At 37.3% G+C, this 19,298-nt stretch overlaps 1 protein-coding gene across 18 annotated transcripts in view; it reads right to left on the reverse strand.

Annotated features, from left to right (window-relative positions):
- Positions 1–19,298, reverse strand: part of TRDN (triadin) — a 382,659-nt gene that overhangs the window by 192,260 nt on the left and 171,101 nt on the right. For 17 of the 18 annotated variants that reach the window (XR_008505375.2, XM_054505540.2, XM_054505539.2 and 14 more), the window contains 2 exons: positions 15,942–16,001; positions 14,863–14,922 (listed from right to left, as the gene is read on the reverse strand). Coding sequence is in view for 17 of the 18 variants with exons in the window: in XM_054505540.2 (XP_054361515.1) it covers positions 14,863–14,922; positions 15,942–16,001 (120 nt within the window). In the remaining variant the exon portion in view is untranslated. The remainder of the gene's footprint in view (positions 1–14,862; positions 14,923–15,941; positions 16,002–19,298) is intronic. The other variant, XM_054505544.2, reaches the window with a different exon arrangement.

Genomic DNA, 19,298 nt, shown 5'->3' on the forward strand with positions numbered 1-19,298 from the left:
CTCTTGAGCTGCAGTGTTTAACTCCTTCCTGCCTCACCTCCCCTTCCCATTCCTAATTTGTTATTCTGGTCTACTTCCTTTGTGCTGACTTTCACACATCCAATCCTTCTGATGAAGGCTAAATTCTTTCCTAGCAACCATTTTATAACAAAGATGAAATCCTGGCTTTTGATGTGCGTTATACTTTTACAAGCTCTCTACACAAGGAGGAATAACTCATACATTAATTAGCTTTCTGCCTGTGGTTTTATTAAAACCACTTGCTAGCTAAAGACCTCACACATTGATTATAGCTGTCATTTTGATAAAATTTGAGTGAGGCTAAAATTCAGTTGGAACAGCAAATTAAAATTTGCACATACTTGTGAGACCCAAAAGCTGGAACTATGGGTTCTATTGGAAATGAAAGAAATTTGTTCAAACACATTCGAAATGGCAAAGGCATGGGGTTAGAAACTCAGTTAATGACCTTGCTGCCTGAGAAATGTTACCCTGGAGTTATCTTCAGCCAGTCGTTCATGGACAGCCTTTGGAGCATTGTGGAGAACTTAGATTTTACTCTGAGTGAGACGGAAACCTCTATAAGGTGGATGCAAATGGAAGTGGGGTCTTCCCAGGTCCCTGAGTAGCTATGATAAGTAGAGCCCCTTTCTCAACACATAGCATAAACAAGAAATAAACTTTGCCAAAATTGCTAGAGTTTTTAAGGGTTTTGTTGTTGTGGTTGTTTTTGTAGTGTAATCTTACATATAGAGGTCAGAGATGATGGTGCACAAACTGGTGTGATTCTTAAAGATCATGCGAAAGGATCAGCTACCAAACGTATTTCAAAAGTGAGGGTGACAGGATTTAATAATAGGTTGAGGGGGAGAAATAAATGAGTTGAATTTGATTCAGAAGATTTGGGTCTAAGCAAAAAAAAAAAAAAAGAATTATGTGATAACTTACCGTTAAGAAGAAAAAGCTAAGTATAGCGAGCATATTCTGGTGTGTGTATGTGTCTTGTGTATGAAGATTTGAGTCTGTGGGGGTTTTTTGTAAATCATATTAATTTGGGGATATCTAAATGGTTATTAATTTGGGGATATCTAAATGGTATTTTAATGAAAATGCGAAATAGGCAAAGAGATAGGTGTGGAGTTTAGATAGACATCAGAGCTGGAGACTTTTGGGACTCATTATCACAAAGCTGGTATTAAAACCATGGGACTGTATGACATCACATAGGAAGTAAGTACAGAGAAAGAGAAGACACTTAGAATTGAGCCCTGGGGTGCTTCCACTTTTAGATACCAGAAAGAAAGGGAGGAATCCAGCAAAAGAGACAAAGGAAAAGTGACCAGAGAGGTTAAAAAGAAGGAAAAACTATGGTCCAAGAGACTGAGTGAATAGAGATCAACTTTCAAATGCTCTTGAGAACTGAGGATTCACAATCAGCTTTGGTAATGTGGAGGTCAGTAGTGACTTCAACCAGAATTGTATGGGGACGAAAGCTTGAGTACAGCAGATACGTGAGATACTGGAAGGAGAGTGTAGACAGCTCAAGAATAGTTTTGCTCTAAAGGAGATCTGAGAGATGGGATGCACTAAGGGCGATGCACCAACAACAGGAGGACTTTTTTTTTTTTTTTTAATGTATAAGAGATGGGGTAGCATGTTGTATGCTGCTGAGAATGACCAGTCGAAGAAGTCAAGATGAATTTGCAGAGGTGAGAAGTGCTGGAGCAACCAACATTCCTGAGTTAGCAGAGGAGGATAGCATATTATGCACCAGTGCAAAGGTTGTTCCTAGAAGTACGAACATTTTAACTACTGTATTGCATTCAGCCAAGAAAGCTAAGGATACAAAGAGACAGATGAAGGATGTTAGTAGATTCAATGGTCAGAGCTCATAAAAGCTCTCTTCTAATTGTTATTTTCTTAGAGAACTGGGAAGCAAAATAGTCAGCTGATAGAGAAGAAGGGTAAATAGGTGGAAGTTGAGAAAAGGGGAAATATATGGAAACAGTAGTTTCAGAAAGAGGAGAGTGAACTAGTAGTAGAATTACATTCTAAAAAGGAAATAGAATCACAGGGCAGGATCATTTCAAAAGACTCAGCATTGACTCAACACATGTCCACCAAGCCTGTGCTGCCTGTGAGGCACAGTAGGAAGTAATATAAATTCCTAAGAACTTTGGTGCATATACATATTTTTAGGGAGTAGAGGGTCCAAGTATTTCATCATATTCTCTTGGTAGACTTGTTTCACATGTTCAGTTCCATGGTGGGTTTTTTTCCCTTTGTCCTATGATTTGTATAACTTGAGTATGTACCCACCTCTACATCTGCATAGTGTCTTTCAGGACAACTATTTTTATCTGCTCTGCTCTTCATGTATTTTAGCATTAACCTTTTCATTTGTTCTTTACAAATCTTTGTGACTTTACAACCTAAGATTAATATAGCTAACAGGATATGGGCAGTGACTAACATAATTGCTATACTTTTTCCTGAGACTGAAATTATTTTTTGGAAAACAAAAGAGTTCTTTTATTTTTTTTAAAGATTTTATTTATTCATTTGACAGACAGAGACATAGTGAGAGAGGGAACACAAGCAGGGGGAGTGGGAGAGGGAGAAGCAGGCTTCCCGCTGAGCAGGGAGCCTGACGCGGGACTTGATTCCAGGACCCTGGGATCATGACCTGAGCCTAAGGCAGACCCTTAATGACTGAACCACCCAGGCACCCCCAAAAGAGTTCTTTTAATTAAGGAATTATTATATAAGCTCCCGTGACTCCTTCAACTAAAGAGGAAAATCTCCAAACACATAACCACAATTCTTATTTTTGAGCCTGAACACTTTTGTTGTCTGAAAGCTTTTTACCCTGTCTTTTGCACCATAAGTAACTGTTATACTATCCCTCCTACCTTAAGTTTATTATCACTGGAATTTTTCCACTGAGTTGTCTCAAGATATTTTTACCCTGAGGACAATTAATCATCATTTCATATATATAATATATTTTACTTCCTGTTTTCACAGTGTCCTGGATTTATGCGGATATCAATAACACATTCTCTGACTAGATCTGGAATACTGTTTTATGCTATAGTAGACAATCAGGAGCATGTGAATTCAGATTATATACAATGACCATTTGCTATGACCTCACTTCCTGGAATCAACTCTTAACCAAAATTTTATTTCTTTATAACTAACCAATTACGAAAAGTTGACAGATGGCTAAATTTTAAATCATGATAAAAAAAAAAAAACCTGCATTTACAAGGTTAAATAATCTAGACATCAGTTTCACTTAGCCTGATGTTTAATTTTGGAAAAATTAAGTCTGATCAGTCTCCTTAAATTCAATATAATCATTCTTCTGACAGGATTTATTTTCACAAATCCCAGAGATATACCCACTTCTCTTCTGCTTGAATACTTGGAATGGTAGACTTCAATGACTGAAAAGATTCCTTTTTTTAAAGTTTTTATTTTATTTTATTTAGTAATCTCTACATCCAAGGGGGGTCTTGAACTCACAGCTCCAAGATCAAGAGTCTCATGCTGTTCCAACTGAGCCAGCCAGGCAACCCCGAAAAGATTCTTTACATGATCTTGAATATCCCACATTATCTTTCCCTATTTTCAATCATTGAGTCCTAATTCTCAGAGGTAATAAAGAGTAAATCTACTCCTAAATAAGAGAATACATCAAAGTTTTTAATATGGCTTTGATGTTCTCCCTGGTTTCTTGTTTCCATTTCATAGTCCCAAAGTACTCTTTTCTGAATATAATCTGATTTGTTTTAAAAGATCTTTTTAAAATCAAAGATTCTTATCCAAAGAACAGTGGAAGGACTTCATTCTTTTCTCTAGATATAATATTTTAATTAATGAAATCTGCAACTTCATTTGCTCTTGTTTTCCACACTATACTACCCTGAGTTACTTTTCTAAAATACTTAAGTATTCTCCCCTTAGATGGCAACCAAAAAAGTTGTCCTTTATTCTATTCTATAAAGAAATTTTAAAAAATTAAAATCACATATATTTCCCCTACCTAGAAATTGCTTCTTGAAGAGAACTCTTATTTTTTTGTTTTGTTTTGTTTTGTTTTGTTTTCCCATGTAGTGACTACTCCATTTTATTGTGGTTTTATTACACTAATTTAGCTATAAGGGAATCAATCCCTCCCTCCCCCCAATTTCAGTCCAAATATTTTGGACAAAGTTCATTTGCTCTGCTCAAGGGATAGGAACTAACCCTAACCTAAGACCGATTATTTCTTCATTCTCACCACAAAGGTTAGTTCAGGAATGGGCCCATAGGACCAGTTTTACTCAAATCAGGTTTTCTGTTTGACCTCTCAGGAAGCTGACCTATTCTTTTTCCCATAAGACATAAACAAGAGAGAGTGCAGGGCCGGCAGCACCTGATATGGCCAATTTGCAATCATTTGAGCCAATACCAAGGAATCACAGTCTAAAAAAATGGAGAGATTAATCTCATTTGGATGATATCATTTTACCCCTGGGTCAAGCTGACCTTGAAGAGAGTTTACTCTAGAACTGTAATTGGATAAATAAATAAGTTCCCTATTTTAAATGGCCTGCCACTTGTGAAAGCTAGTATCCTCAGTGATAAACCACTGTTAAAATTTTATGTGCTCCAATCTCCATCCTGTTTAAAAATATGTTAAATGCATCTAGGTCAAATGCCTAATGACATAAGTCTGTGGCATTCCTGTTCTAAATGTTTAATGGGCAACCTACCAGGAAAAAGACACAGTTTCCATACTTATGCCTTGCTCTCAGCATGAGCTCTTGTATCCGCCCTATTGGGGCAGTGCTCACAGTACATTATAAATGTCTGGTTATTTTCCTCGTTTCCAAGGTCTTTAAAAACAAGTACCATGTCTATTACACTGATCTATCTCCAATATTTAGCAGATTTCCTTGCCAATATTATGCCTTTAGTAAATATTTGTCAAGTGACTGAAGGAATGAAAGCAGGATTTCTACAAGAAAAAGAATTAAACTCACAATATATCCTCTTTACTTCTTTCCTTGATGCTTATGCCTGCCTGCAATATGACCTCAAACTAATAAGGGAAAACAGAAAAGAAAGAAAGGACAAAGACACTTAAGCAATCTACAATCATCATTTCCTAGAGTTGGCAAAAAAATATCTGAGGGTTGCAAAAGACAGTGGGATTTCTTTGGTGAACTCCTACTGCTTTACTAACTGGTAGCCATGGCCAAGTTACTTACCTGCTCCAATTCTGGGTTCTATAAAATAGGCATCACATTCCCCATCTCAAGAGTTGTTGTAAGGATTAAATGAGAGAACAGTGAATACATTTAACTGTTACTATTTTAAAAATGCTCTTGATAAAAAGAATACATGTTGGCACAATTTGCTAAGCTGTTTCGAAAATTTGCTTTTGGTAAACTGGGAGAAGCTGAACTTGAAGGAAATACCACTTTAATGATTTTTAGGCTTTACTTTCACAGAATGAAAGATCTTATAGACTTTAGGACATGTAATTTTTAAAAATTAGTAGATATTTCACATCTATATGCTTAAGTGTTTATCTCAGATCACAAGGAAAACTCAGGCTATGTAATTCCCCAACAAACTGGTCAAAATCCTTCCATATCTTCTAATAAAAAATTCTTATTTTGGGGCGCCTGGGTGGCTCAGTTGGTTAAGCGACTGCCTTCGGCTCAGGTCATGATCCCAGAGTCCCGGGATCGAGTCCCACATCAGGCTCCCTGCTCAGCAGGGAGTCTGCTTCTCCCTCTGACCCTCCTCCCTCTCATGCCCTCTGTCTCTCATTCTCTCTCTCGCAAATAAAAAAAAAATTCTTATTTCTAATTGATATCTCACTTCCTGTACCACTCTGATAATCTTCTCATTAAAATTTAATTTATGTTTGCAAGAGACCACTTTGTTTTGATGTTAAATTAAATTATTTTGTTTCTTATTTTTTTCAGAAAATAATTCATTCTGAATATAAACTGTAGTTAAAAATAATTTATCTAACATGGGTACAGGAAATACTTAAAACATCGATATGCCCATGCAAACAGAGAAGAAATACTTGTAGTCTATGTACTGATTCTTTCTCATATGTATCTTAATCCTCCCTCTTGAAAGTACTTCACAAAATGCAACTCAAATTTAGGGCTTATTTTCTTTCTGTCTTCACTGGGAGGGTAGTTCTGATTCTCTATAGTAAGTATTAAGAAGATTAAAATTAGTTACTCGTATACCAGTCCCTTTTTTCCAGGCCTAATATGTTTTAATACAAACCTTTTCCCTTTCCGAGGCTTAAGATGTATTTTAATTTTTTTTTAAATCAAAATAACTTTGCTTCATGTTAGCATTGGACCCAAACACACTTTTGCATTGTTCAAACCAAAAGCTAGAACATGGAGGATTATCTCCAGAGAAACCACAGCATGGCATGATATTACTTCTCCCTCACCTTCTCTGAAGCAGTTTAGTTTCTATGTGGCTAATCCAGATGTGATATAAGAGGTAATCAAAGCTATCATATTAAGTAACAAGTCAACAGACGTTCCCGTATTGTTCCATTACAAAATCCTTTGCCCTCTAGAGAATAAGCAACTATTGTCTTACATCTCTGTGATTACAAAACACTTGAAAATATATTCTTTTGCCTTTGGGGCAATTCAAGCATTGTAAATGTTTTTAATATAGTCAAGCTGCCATTATCTGAACTCGGACTTGCAACCTAATCCGTACAGGAACAAAATGCTAACTTGAAAGGCATATACTGTTGCCTTATAATTACAGAGCACCCTTAAGTCAAGGTGGGGAATTACTAATTATATCCGGTCTATTTGTGCCAGATTTCCCATTATTTACTTGCCTCAATAAATTTTTTACTAATTTTATTTAGAACATGCATTAATATAATTGCCCTGATATCACTCAAAAGTGTGTGAAATATCCATTTCTTTGTAACGTGATATTAACTAGATTACAAAATTTATAGAACTCTGGAAAAAATCAATCTAGGTTTCAAAGTGTTTAACAAATAATACTTAGCTGATATATTTATCAAATCCTTCCCAAATACATAGGTGCAAAATACAAAATTTAAATATAAGATAACTTTCTAAAACCAAGTATTTCTCAAATAGAGAAGAAGAGATAGAGCGAGCATAAAAACCTGTAATAATCGTCTCAAAATACAAGTCTGGAAAATAGAAATTTGCTCTTTTAAACTAAAACTTAACAGTGAAAGCATATGAAAGATACTATGTATTATCTTACCCAGTGATATCTATACATATAAATATTTCAAGGAAGTTACTTTTCATTACACATTAATTTATTTTAGTGGTCTCTAATCTGTGCCATGTAAATTATTTTGAGCTCTAGTAGCTAGAACAATCTGTTACAAAAGATTCATAAAGTAAAATAGATGCTATTCTATGTCTGCTAGGCATAAAATTTAATGACATATTCAAAGCTATATGCTTCTGTAAAGTATTATTTACAATTTCTCAATGACAAAAGGAGACTTACATAGAGAAATGAAATCAAACAGTCAAAGATTTTAGTTTGTGCAGAATTTAATTGTATTTGCCACAAACAGTAATTGAAAATATGCTATGGAAATAGATAAGGTTGCATTCTCTAAAACAGCATAACCTTATGAGTTTTGTGGGGTTTTTTATGAATGAATAATTCTTTAAAAACATTAAAGTACTCCTCACAAACTTACTTTTTACCAGTCAGTGAGCATCAAGAACATTTTGATATGTCTTTTTCTAAAACTGAGGCTTTCAACTCAGACTGTATTTACTATTGGAGTTTTAGTTTTGTCACCAGAGCTGCCTAATCTTACATTGTATTTCTTGCAAATTCATGCTTCTTTTTATAAGGCAATCTAGATAGATTCTTCTTCAAAACTTGAAAACACCAACTTTTTACTACTGGAGCATCTGTGGCATTATCTCCAAAAAAGCAGATTATTTTTTTCACCCATGTGCTCATCGAACAATGAATTCTAAATTATCTTAGACTTCCATTTATCCCCTGTCCCTTTGAGCATCAGTCTCTCACATTGTGTTTATGTCCATAGGCTCTAAATTCACCTCCCAAAACAAAGCTAAACAAGACAAAAGAGAGTCTCTACTTTTTCATATAGACACAATTAAAAAACCATCACTGCTTTCTTCTCCATTTTGCACTGCCCCTGTAATCTGGCTTTCTTCTTTCACTCCATAGCAGGTGCTCTCCTCTTTCCTGCCCTCCTGTCACAGCTTCTAAGTAGCATTCACAAGGTTGATGACTTCATGATTCTTGAACCATCCATTTCTGAAATGTCTCTAATACTTAACTTTTTTGCTTTTCCTTTAACCTCTCCAGTAATTCCTTTCAGCCTCTTTTGCTTTATTCCATTATCTAATCTCTACATGTTGGAATTCCCCAGGTCTTGATTCTGTAGTCCACTCTCTTTTTCTTTTGACACAATCTCTCTAGGTAATTTCATCTATGCCCAGGGCAATAACTATGATCTATATGGATTTCTGTATTTGTAGCTTTACTTCAGAATTCCATCTGAGATCTAGACCCATATATCTGACTGTGTCTTCAGAGTACATGGGTTAAAATCCTGACCCTGACATTTACTAGTTGTGTGACCCTGGGCCAGTTACTTAACCTCTCTGTGTCTTAGGTTATTCACTTTATAATGAGGATTAGAACAATCTGTTTCTTCACTTATTAAAAATACTGAATGAGTTGGTATCGTAAAACAGTTAAAATAGTTTCTGATACAAAATGCGAATGATACATCACATACACTTGAAACTTAACATACTCAAGAGGAAACTCTAGATTGTTTCCATCACAGTTGTTCCCCATATAGGCTTCTCCTCTCAATAAATGATACCATCTTTTAACTGGCTTACCTCTTCCCTTTTCTCCCTCTTACCCATCATCAAAATGAGTATATACTTGTACAAAACGTAAATCAGAATGTTTTCTTACACTGTTAACACCCTTCAAGTGTTTCCTATTACACTTTTAATAAATACAAACACCTACATATGTCCCTGCATATTCTGACCACATGTACTTCCTCTCAGACATATTGCATGTATATATATCACACGTGCGTGCATGCGCACACACACATACACACTCATCATATTCACATTCACACGTCGCATAAAGATGCACACATCAATGGCTGGATCCTTCCAATATATCAGATTCCAATTTAAATGTTGTCTCTTAGAAAAGCCTGCTCGGGGCGCCTGGGTGGCTCAGTCGTTAAGCGTCTGCCTTCGGCTCGGGTCGTGATCCCAGGGTTCTGGGATCGAGCCCCGCATCGGGCTCCCTGCTCCGCGGGGAGGCCTGCTTCTCCCTCTCCTACTCCCCCTGCTTGTGTTCCCTCTCTCACTATGTCTCTCACTGTCAAATAAATAAATAAAATCTTAAAAAAAAAAAAAAAAGAAAAGCCTGCTCTAACCAGCTTATCTATTTAAAGAGCTCCCTAGGTTTCTGTCATTACCCAAATTTGTTTCCACTATGGCCCTTACCCCAAGTTGTACTTATGGACATTATGTTCACTAATTCACTGTGTGCCTCCCTTACCAAACTGTAAGCTCCATTAGGGCGTATGTTCATTTATCTACCTCTGTGTACTCAGCACCTAGTACAATGGCTGGTAGGTAGTAAGCATTAAGTGAATATTTCCTGCAAGAATGCATGCAAGAATGAATGAATGAGTGAATTCGCCCTTTTCTAGCAGCTGTTCCAGAAAAACTAGTCTGGTTTTTCAGGATCTTTCTTGTAATTTATACTATATTCAGATAATTCTTGGGGAAAAAAAATCATGTTGTAAAGTGTAATAATGAAACATTTTATGCCATAATCAGTTATCATGTCAAAATCATTTCCATAATTAATAGGCTCATAAACATTACAGGGTGGTAATGAATTTAACTCCAAAAAGTGTATAATAACTTATAACTCCAAAAAAGCCTATCTGAGAGAAACGAATCATAGTTTTGACCCATTTCTATGATGGTGTATGTGTTTTCTCCAGGTTATAATTGTTTCATTACAAGGAAAAGCAACTTTTAATTTTTTTTAACCATTATCATCTCATCAAGCATTAAGAAAATTATTTCTTCAAAAATGTTATTTTGTGAAATAAAGAGAGGAAGAATAACCATGCTTCTCTGATCTACGGTTTAGGTAGAGAACAACACAAACTACATTGAAGTATGTCTCATGGGTTCTTCAAACTGCCACGCGGCTTGACTGAGCCATCTTTGTGCAATTCAGGCCTTCAACAACCTTCTCTTATTATATGAGTCTTAGCTTATAAAACATGTCTGTATCTTTACGGTAGAGACCTTGGGTACCCTCTTTCAACTTCCTTCCGGATGGAAAAAATGGAATGTCAAAACCCCACATCTTCCAGACTCACTTGCGGTAGATGTAATTCTACCAGTCAGATACACCTCCAGGAGACTGAAAAGCAGAAATGTTTTGACGAAGGTTACTTGGATGTGAATCAGTTGCCAAGGCTGGCCTCAACATTTCCAGAGTCTAGCCTGCAGGTGTCAAGAGGCAGCTTCAGTGACTGAAGCGGCTTCCTGACCGGCTGACTGCCCTGGTCTCAACAATCCAGGAGCAGCCCCTTGACTGCAGTTCTTCCAATCCTTCCACCACCTGTGTATGCATCCACTCTCCTGTACGAAGCCCTTCTGCTTGTCCTAACTTGAGTGGCGTGTTATGTCTAATGCTCAAGTCTGATATAAGCATAGGGAGATGGTTCTTAAAAGTTTTTATTTTTTTTATCTTATTTATTTATTTATTTATTTATTTATTTTTTTTAAGATTTCATTTATTTATTTGACAGAGACATAGCGAGAGCGGGAACACAAGCCGAGGGAGTGGGAGAGAGAGAAGAAGGTTTCCTGCTGAGCAGGGAGCCCGATGTGGGACTCGATCCCAGGACCCCCGATCATGACCTGAGCCGAAGGCAGACACTTAACGACTGAGCCACCCAGGCGCCCTCTTAAAAGTTTTTATATCCGGGGCGCCTGGGTGGCTCAGTCTTTACGCGTCTGCCTTCGGCTCAGGTCATGATTCCAGCGTCTTGGGATCGAGCCCCGCAACAGGCTCCCTGCTCGGCGGGAAACCTGCTTCTCCCTCTCCCACTCCCCCTGCTTGTGTTCCCTCTCTTGCTGTGTCTCTCTCTGTCAAATCAATAAAATCTTAAAAAAAAAAAAAAAGAAAAATTTTTATATCCTTTCTTGATTGCTCTTTTTCATGGTATTCAGGCTGAAACATACCTCATGACACTGAAAAAATATCCTCGTGAATTTTTTTCCCATTTCATACAACGTTTTTTAAGTGGCAGCTATTTGTTTGCACCAGGACAATTTGAAATATATACAAAACAAGAGATTATTATAATGACCCCTGATGCACCAATTACCCAGTTCCAACCATTATTAATTTGTGAACTGGCAATTTTATATCATGCAAAATTCCACCCACATTTTCCCTAGCATAGATCATTTGCAAAGTGTGATTTACCAGTTTCAGGCAGTAGAGGCTCATTTATTATAGAATTTAAGTCTTAGGTTGATTTGCATCTACATAATTATAATATATAAATGTAATAAAATAAAATAACAATATAATATATAGGTAACTTTATATGCTATATAAGTGTAAATAATATAAAAGTCAATATAAGTATAATAAAATATCATGATAAAACCCATAAGTATCTAAGCATATATTATGCCTTGTAAATTTTCTACTCTGGGGCTAGTAGCAGCATCCTACATTCTGCCATATTCTTCCAACTATTTTAGGAAGAAATGACATATGTGCCCCAGCTCTTCAAGATTTCAGGTTATTTTCAATTTCTCTCATTATCTCTGGAAACTACTTTCATGTTTCAAACTGGCTGTTTTTAAACCATATTGCCTCTCACATGAAAATACAGTCGGAGAATTATTAAACTCTAAAAAGAAGCAAGAGTTAAAACTTCTGTATCTGTCTCTCTGTCTATCTCTCACACATACCCATACACATACACACACACACAATTTTGAGTATTTGGGGGTTAAGGGCTTGTAAACAAACAATTTATACATATTTCCATTAGGAAGTTGAACTAATTTTTTTTTAAAGATTTTATTTATTTATTTGAGAGAGAGAGAATGAGAGAGAACACATGAGAGGGGATAGGGTTAGAGGGCAAAGCAGACTCCTCGCCGAGCAGGGAGCCCGATGCGGGACTCGATCCCGGGACTCCAGGATCATGACCTGAGCCAAAGGCAGTCGCTTAACCAACTGAGCCACCCAGGCACCCGAAGTTGAACTAATTTTTAAGAGCCAACAGTATTGTTTGTCATCACAAGTGAAAATAACACACAAACACACAAGGAAAACTGGTTCCCAGAAGGACAAAGTTGTTTTTCTTTCTTTCTTTTTTTTTTTTTTTTCTTAAATGAGAGAGAACACATGAAAGGGGTTAGGGTCAGAGGGCAAAGCAGACTCCCCGCCGAGCAGGGAGCCCGATGCGGGACTTGATTCAGGGACTCCAGGATCATGACCTGAGCCAAAGGCAGTCGCTTAACCAACTGAGCCACCCAGGCGCCCCAAAGTTGTTTTTCAACACTAGCTGAGCAGCCCTCCCCAGGTGTGCTGAGCAACTGCCCAGTTCGTTCTCTGTTCCCACGGATGAGCACAAGAGCCCTGGCCTTGTAGGAAGTGGATGAATGAACTCTGACCTCGTGGGAAGTGATACGGGCATAATCAGTTCTCTTGCCAGTGGTATACAACCTCATTTTGACATGACTGCTGGGCTAATACCACAGGTCTCCCAGTAGCAGAGAAATACCGAATTTTCCCATCACTCACTGTACATAAAGGTGTGTTGCCTTTCTCCTAAAAAACTGAAACCAAACCAAAACAACAACCACACACATCACTGAGTTTTGGCAAACGTGTTCTTCCGATTTTGCATTTGCAAACATATAATGAATACTTTGAAGGTTACAATTCAAAACTTCCTTCTGCAAATACCTGGCAAAACTGATGGCCCAGAAAGGAGAACCTTGTTTCCCTTTAGCACCCAATCATAATCAAGCACAGGTACGCTGACCCCAGCAACCAAGTTCTCAGTATCATCATGTAGTCAGAATTGCATTTTCCCTTTCTTATGGTAAGATACATATTTCACCAGGGACATGAGGAAAGCTTTAAATCAAACAAATTGAATGAGTGTTCGATAATACAACAGACTCTACAGTAATCCATCCCTAATAATAAAAATTTGAATGCAAAGTATTTGGCAATGAGTTCTCAGACCCACAGAACACCTGGAGGTCACTTCCTGAGCATTTCATGAGTCATGTACCATCATGCAACTCTTAATATTTTATAATTTTTTTTTACCCTGCTTATAGCGTGATGTTGAGGATTTCCTGCAATTCCTATTTGCTACTTTCTAGTATCTAGTTTGGCATCCTATCGTCTCCCTTTCCAGGATCCTTCACCATCACGTTCCCCCCATCCCCACCCCACCTCCACCCCACCCCCCACCCCGACATAGGCTATATACTCCCTAGGAAGAAAAAGGTTTTCCTGATGCTATCCAATCCTGTTCTCTCCACACAATGGCCTACTTTGAAGCTCTCTCTTCAACCTCTCCTTCACGGAAGCTTACCTACTGCCTCATTTTCTAGGGCATTGTTTCCAGCCTATTATTACACAGAGAAGATCTGGAAATCTCCTTCATTTTAAGTGTTAATAACTGAGAAGAATTAGTTTGCTACCCTGTACACACAGGCCCTCTGAGATCTGCATTTTAATAGAGGACAATTCCTTCATAACTCAAAGGAATGGAATATTTCTAGTGGAATTTCAAGCTTCACTGACACCAGTGGAGGAAATATTTGGGGTGAGAACACTTAACACCAAACCATAATATCTCCTGGTATAAGACAACTATCTTTTTCACCTGGACTTATGCTTAACCTGAATAGAAGCCGGTATTCATGTTTGAACAAGAATTAAAGCACAACTAAATATAAAGCAAAAATCTAAGCTGTTGAACAATGCTATTTCTTAATGGGTTGCATTATTCTCTCTGAGCTTCTTAGCTTTGCAAAGTGGTGTTATTATGCTATGTAACTCTTCTCACTTTCATTATGGCTTCACCAGGATGGCGTTAAAGTTCTCTTCAGCTTCCCTAAACCTTAGACAGGCTTCTTTCTGACCTTAGGCTCCTGCCCTCCCTTTTCTAAGAGCATTTACTTCAGAAGACTTGTATTTGTAAATTCTTGCCCTGCTCCTTTGAGATAAAAATCTTTTTAAAAGGCTCTTTCCATCCCTTTGAAATGTAATCATCAAGAACAATAGTACCCAATCGCCCAGTTTCCGTGGGATAGTAAGAACGTCACTCCTTTGGTGTGTCTTGCTCCAAGTTGTAAAACTACACTCCTGTCATTAAGTCATTAAGTTAAGAAAAAAGTTTACTTTTGCTTTGAGTGGGCCAGTTAGCACACACGGATGGCTTACAACCCTCTGCCCCTTTCAGCTCATAAAAAGCCTCCTGCTTTTTATTTCAGTGAAATTGAGTTCAGAATGAGTTGTGACCTCTCTCCTGTATTACAACAGCCTTGAATAAAGTCTTCCTTGCATGCTTAATTTTGTCTAGTGCAATGTTTGCTTTGACGGCTTGCACATGGACAGATTTAAGTACCTATATCCCAATTTGTTTACCTTGCCCCAAGATCCTCTCCTGAGCAAGCATCGTGAACATAATCTGACTAAGGAAACAAAATACGGTACCTTTTTTTTTCACATCAATGGCAGTGTCCTTATCCGTTTTCTTTTTGACATCTTCTTTTTCTGGTAGTAAAATGGGAAAATTATAGGCATTTATCTAGTTAATTCTCATATATGTCAGGGCACACATGACTGCCATTATGGCATCCAATACATCTTCTATAGAGTAACCCGCAATCAGTGCCGTAGTCATGCCAAATATGAGTAAACTAGCACCTTCATTACAGAATAGTGGCTCTGGTGTGTTTTCTCTTCAAGAAGGGAGAAACTTTTTGCTAAGCTCAAAAAAATTTTTTTTCTCATGACAATGGAAACATTAAATGCCATTATTAATTATGGTATAATTCAATAGTTCTTTTCTGAAAGACATTAAAAGGAATATATTGAAAGTTGTCTGGGCTATCAGGCCACTGGAAGCATGTCAGAAGCTCAGAAATCTCTGGAGCTTACTTGGGACTCCAGATGCACTGTTTTCAAATAGTAACAAAATACAGCAAACCGATCAACTAGTTTTTTTGCCCCTATACATTCAATAGTTGTCCTTTTGATAGACACTTTTCATTAAACTGAATGAATAGGAATTCTTATATTTGTATTTGCAGTCAAACGAAGTATTGAATTAGAGAGAATTAAGCACCACTCCCCAGGAAGAAAAAAATTCAATCAGTAACAATTTGTAAAAAGTGTTAAGGCATGACTTTTCTTTTTAAATATTTATCAATTTCAACTTTATTTGGAATATTTATAAATCTCAAGAATGTTCGTTAATGACAATAACAATAAAATTATTAATTATTATTCATTCTTTTCTAGAAAAAAAGAGTTTGCCAGTAGCATTGTAAAGGGATCTTAATTGACTTGTGTGTTAGTTTTTTTTTTTAAAGATTTTATTTATTTATTTGAGAGAGAGAGCACGAGAGGGGGGAGGGTCAGAGGGAGAAGCAGACCCCCCGCTGAGTGGGGAGCCCGATGCGGGACTCGATCCCGGGACTCCAGGATCATGACCTGAGCCAAAGGCAGTTGCTTAACCAACTGAGCCACCCAGGCACCCCAACTTGTGTGTTAGTTTTTAAGTTACTTACCTTTCTTTTTTGTTTCAGAAGTCACTTTCTTCTCAGCTTTCTTCTTTTCCTCTTCTTTTTCTAGAGGAGAAAATTTAGTATGAAAGAAAAACCAAGATTTGAATGAAGCCTTACTGTTAAGTCAGTTCTACCTCCAGATAGCTTTGTGACTTTGACCAAGTGATTTAATCCCACTAGGCCTTATTTTCCTCGTTTGTAAAATAATAGTACTTCCTTCAAAGTGAGCTAATGTTTACAAAACGCTCCCGCACAGTGCCTGGCTCAGAGTAAATGCATAAAATGGTAGGTTGCTAATATTGTTTATAAATAATGAACAAGATAGTTTGAGCTTTCTGAACCAAGCTATCGCTTGGTGCCTAAAGTAAGATATTAATATATGAAATTAAAATCTCATTTCTGAGGAAAGATACTGCAGGTAAGCTAAAAGAATTATTATTTTGTTTTCTTTTTGTATGTTCAATGTCATTAGAAATAATACACTAGGCCATTAATGATATCTGTTTTGATTTAACAGTTTCTCAAATCTGCTTCTTGTCAGCAGGCATTTGGAGCCTGGTGACATCTGTCTGGCAGTATGTTGGGGACATAATTTCCACTGCCCTTTCTGAGTGGTTATATCAACGAGGATACTTAGGCTTTTTGCACCCAGAGGTTGCAGAAATTCTGGGTGCCACAGAGAATGGCATGTGGTGCCTCTAGGCTTCTCCATGGAAGATTTCTTTTTCAGAGATCTGAGAAAGCCTTGGTCTGACAGCAGAGGGAATCTCAAATGCCTCGCCATAGCCACGTAGCAACTGGACATCCCTGGACATGGTTCCGGTAAGTGTACTCATTTCAAAAAACAAAGTGCTATAGAAGCACACAGTTGTCGAAATGGAATATGCAGTGTTTTTAGGTTTGAGTAAGGTTGAAGATGGAAATCGACTAATTTTTATCCTCAATTCGTAGTGCTATTTACCTTATATTTGAAATACCTTTCTCTTTGTCACTTGTCTCTCCTCACAAGTATAGATGCCAAGCTTTCAAAGATTTTCATTACCCAGAACTATTATGAAATTGTTTCTATGCTGAAAAAATTCAATGCATAGTTCTAGTGTGAACGCTGAAGTTGTCTACTAATGATTGCATCTTATTAAATATAGGAATTAATTCATTCCCTTAGGGATAGAGATTCTTTTTACCTACAAGATCAAAGACAACACTTTCAGTGTTAGAAGTATAATTTATAAAGAACCCCTTCTCATGACTCCTAGAGATAAGCTCATGTCGTAGGAAGAAATATATTCACACTCTGTCGGAATGTGTCTGTGGTCTACCATTACACTTGCTCTTCCAGTCAGGAGAAAGTCAAGAAGTCCAATTGTGATAGTTCCAGAGTTAGAAATAAACCAATTGAGTTCCACTTTACCTTTTCCTACAGGTTTATGCATATTAAATATGTAAATCGTGTTTCAAATTCTGAATAAAGATGCTTTTGATTTAAGTATCATTACTTTCAGCTGGTCTGGGAGAAATTTTACATACCAGGGCGTTTTCCATCTTATCTAAAAAATGCATATGCCAGACAATTGAATAGGCATCTGCTAATTGTTTGTGCCAGAAAATGGGTTAATTAAAATACAGATTGCTTGTAAATATTTCTTAGCCCTTATCAGACATCAACGCTGTGGTCACAATAAGATCACAACTCAGGATCCAAGTCTCTCAGTTTCCTAATGTCGATGAATAAATATTTCATTTAAAAGTGCATGTTGGGGCGCCTGGGTGGCTTGGTGGTTAAGCGTCTGCCTTCGGCTCAGGTCATGATCCCAGGGTCCTGGGATCGAGCCCCGCATTGGGCTCCCTGCCCAGCGGGGAGCCTGCTTCTCCCTCTCCCACTCCCCCTGCTTGTGTTCCCTCTCTCGCTGTGTCTCTGTCTGTCAAATAAATAAATAAAATCTTTAAAAAAAAAAAGTGCATGTCAATTAGTCAATCTTACATTGAACTTCAGAATGAAAGTCAATATTTGAGGTCATAAGATGAAAGACGTTCTTTTCATTTTTTTTTTTTTAAAGAGAATACTCTTGTGCAATAAATCCTACCCTTTAAATTAATATAACTGCAATTTTATTGTGGTGATACAGTATTTTTGCCTTAGTTCAGATTGAATTAAAGCTTCCATTTACACTCTGCCTGTGATTACAGCCATACGCTGAGAGAGTCATGAATAAAAGCAGAAGTCTACAAAAATAATGTATAAATAATGTACTTTAATAACATTTTTATGAATTAGACCTTTAAGCTGTAGAAATTCTGGGTGCCATGTAGAAAGTTGGGGCTTACTTTATCCATGGTGAATTCATTTAAAACATTAACTTCTGAAGATTTGGCATTTCTTCAAGCACGATTGTCTCTATTCTATAGGTGATTTGGCAGGAGCAGAATGAGTGGAATTATAAAAGACACCATAATTTAATTATTTCCTGCTTGGAAATAAAAGTAACCCATGTTTTTTTTATGAAAATTCTTCCCCTATTTTCTCCCTCAACAGTCAACAATACCCTTCCCTTTCCACCTCCTCACCCTCTCTTCCAGATTGTTGGCTGTTTTTTTTTTTTTTTTTTTTTTGTGGCAACTAGAGAAGAGTTAGAACATTTAATGCCATTGGCTTTCAGAGGGGTAGCAATTAAATGTGTCTGTAGCGTGTGAACTGATCAGTGTCCTGCCTTTCTCTGGCAAGAGTGTCATAGGCCCTGAAATGATGGGTCTCTCTGGCAGGGATCACAGGGAAGGCTGGTGGAGAGAGAAATCCTCTCCACAGTGAGCAGCTCTGAGCCACAAATATGTTATTCGCTTCTGAATAAATTAACATCAGATGAAAGAAAAATTAAATGACTTACTTTTTACTTTGTAAGCCCTTACAATGGGCTTTTCTCTTGCTTTAAAATGTTTTTATGTCATCTCAAAGCCAGAGAATGAACAATAGTTCATTATAACCGTGAAGCTTTCTAAGATGCCTGTTCCCAGCAAAACGGGAAAATAAATGCAACTGTTTAATTTTTCATCCTATGTTTTGTGAGTCCCCTCTTTTCCTTTCTACTGTAGAGATTATCCAAATTTTACACGTCAGATGGGGGCTTCTCTTCTAACCCTCTATGGCCAGGATTGATGGATTCTTGGTCCCAGTCAAGTAAATAAAGGCGTGTTTCTTCCAGAGCAATACACTCCAACACATTTTGTCACCGTCACCTTATTGCTTTAGAGTGGCAGAGGTTGGCTTGGAACCCCGCTCATACCAGATCATGGGAAACTTCACACAAGCAGATAAGTTCAATGACACCAGTGATTATTACAGTTCTCCATTGTTATCTTACAGAG

The sequence above is a fragment of the Mirounga angustirostris genome, unplaced genomic scaffold, assembly GCF_029215605.1.
Source record: "Mirounga angustirostris isolate CCGP_5_RB_7025 unplaced genomic scaffold, mMirAng1.0.hap1 SCAF_8, whole genome shotgun sequence".
Classification (NCBI taxonomy): domain Eukaryota; kingdom Metazoa; phylum Chordata; class Mammalia; order Carnivora; family Phocidae; genus Mirounga; species Mirounga angustirostris.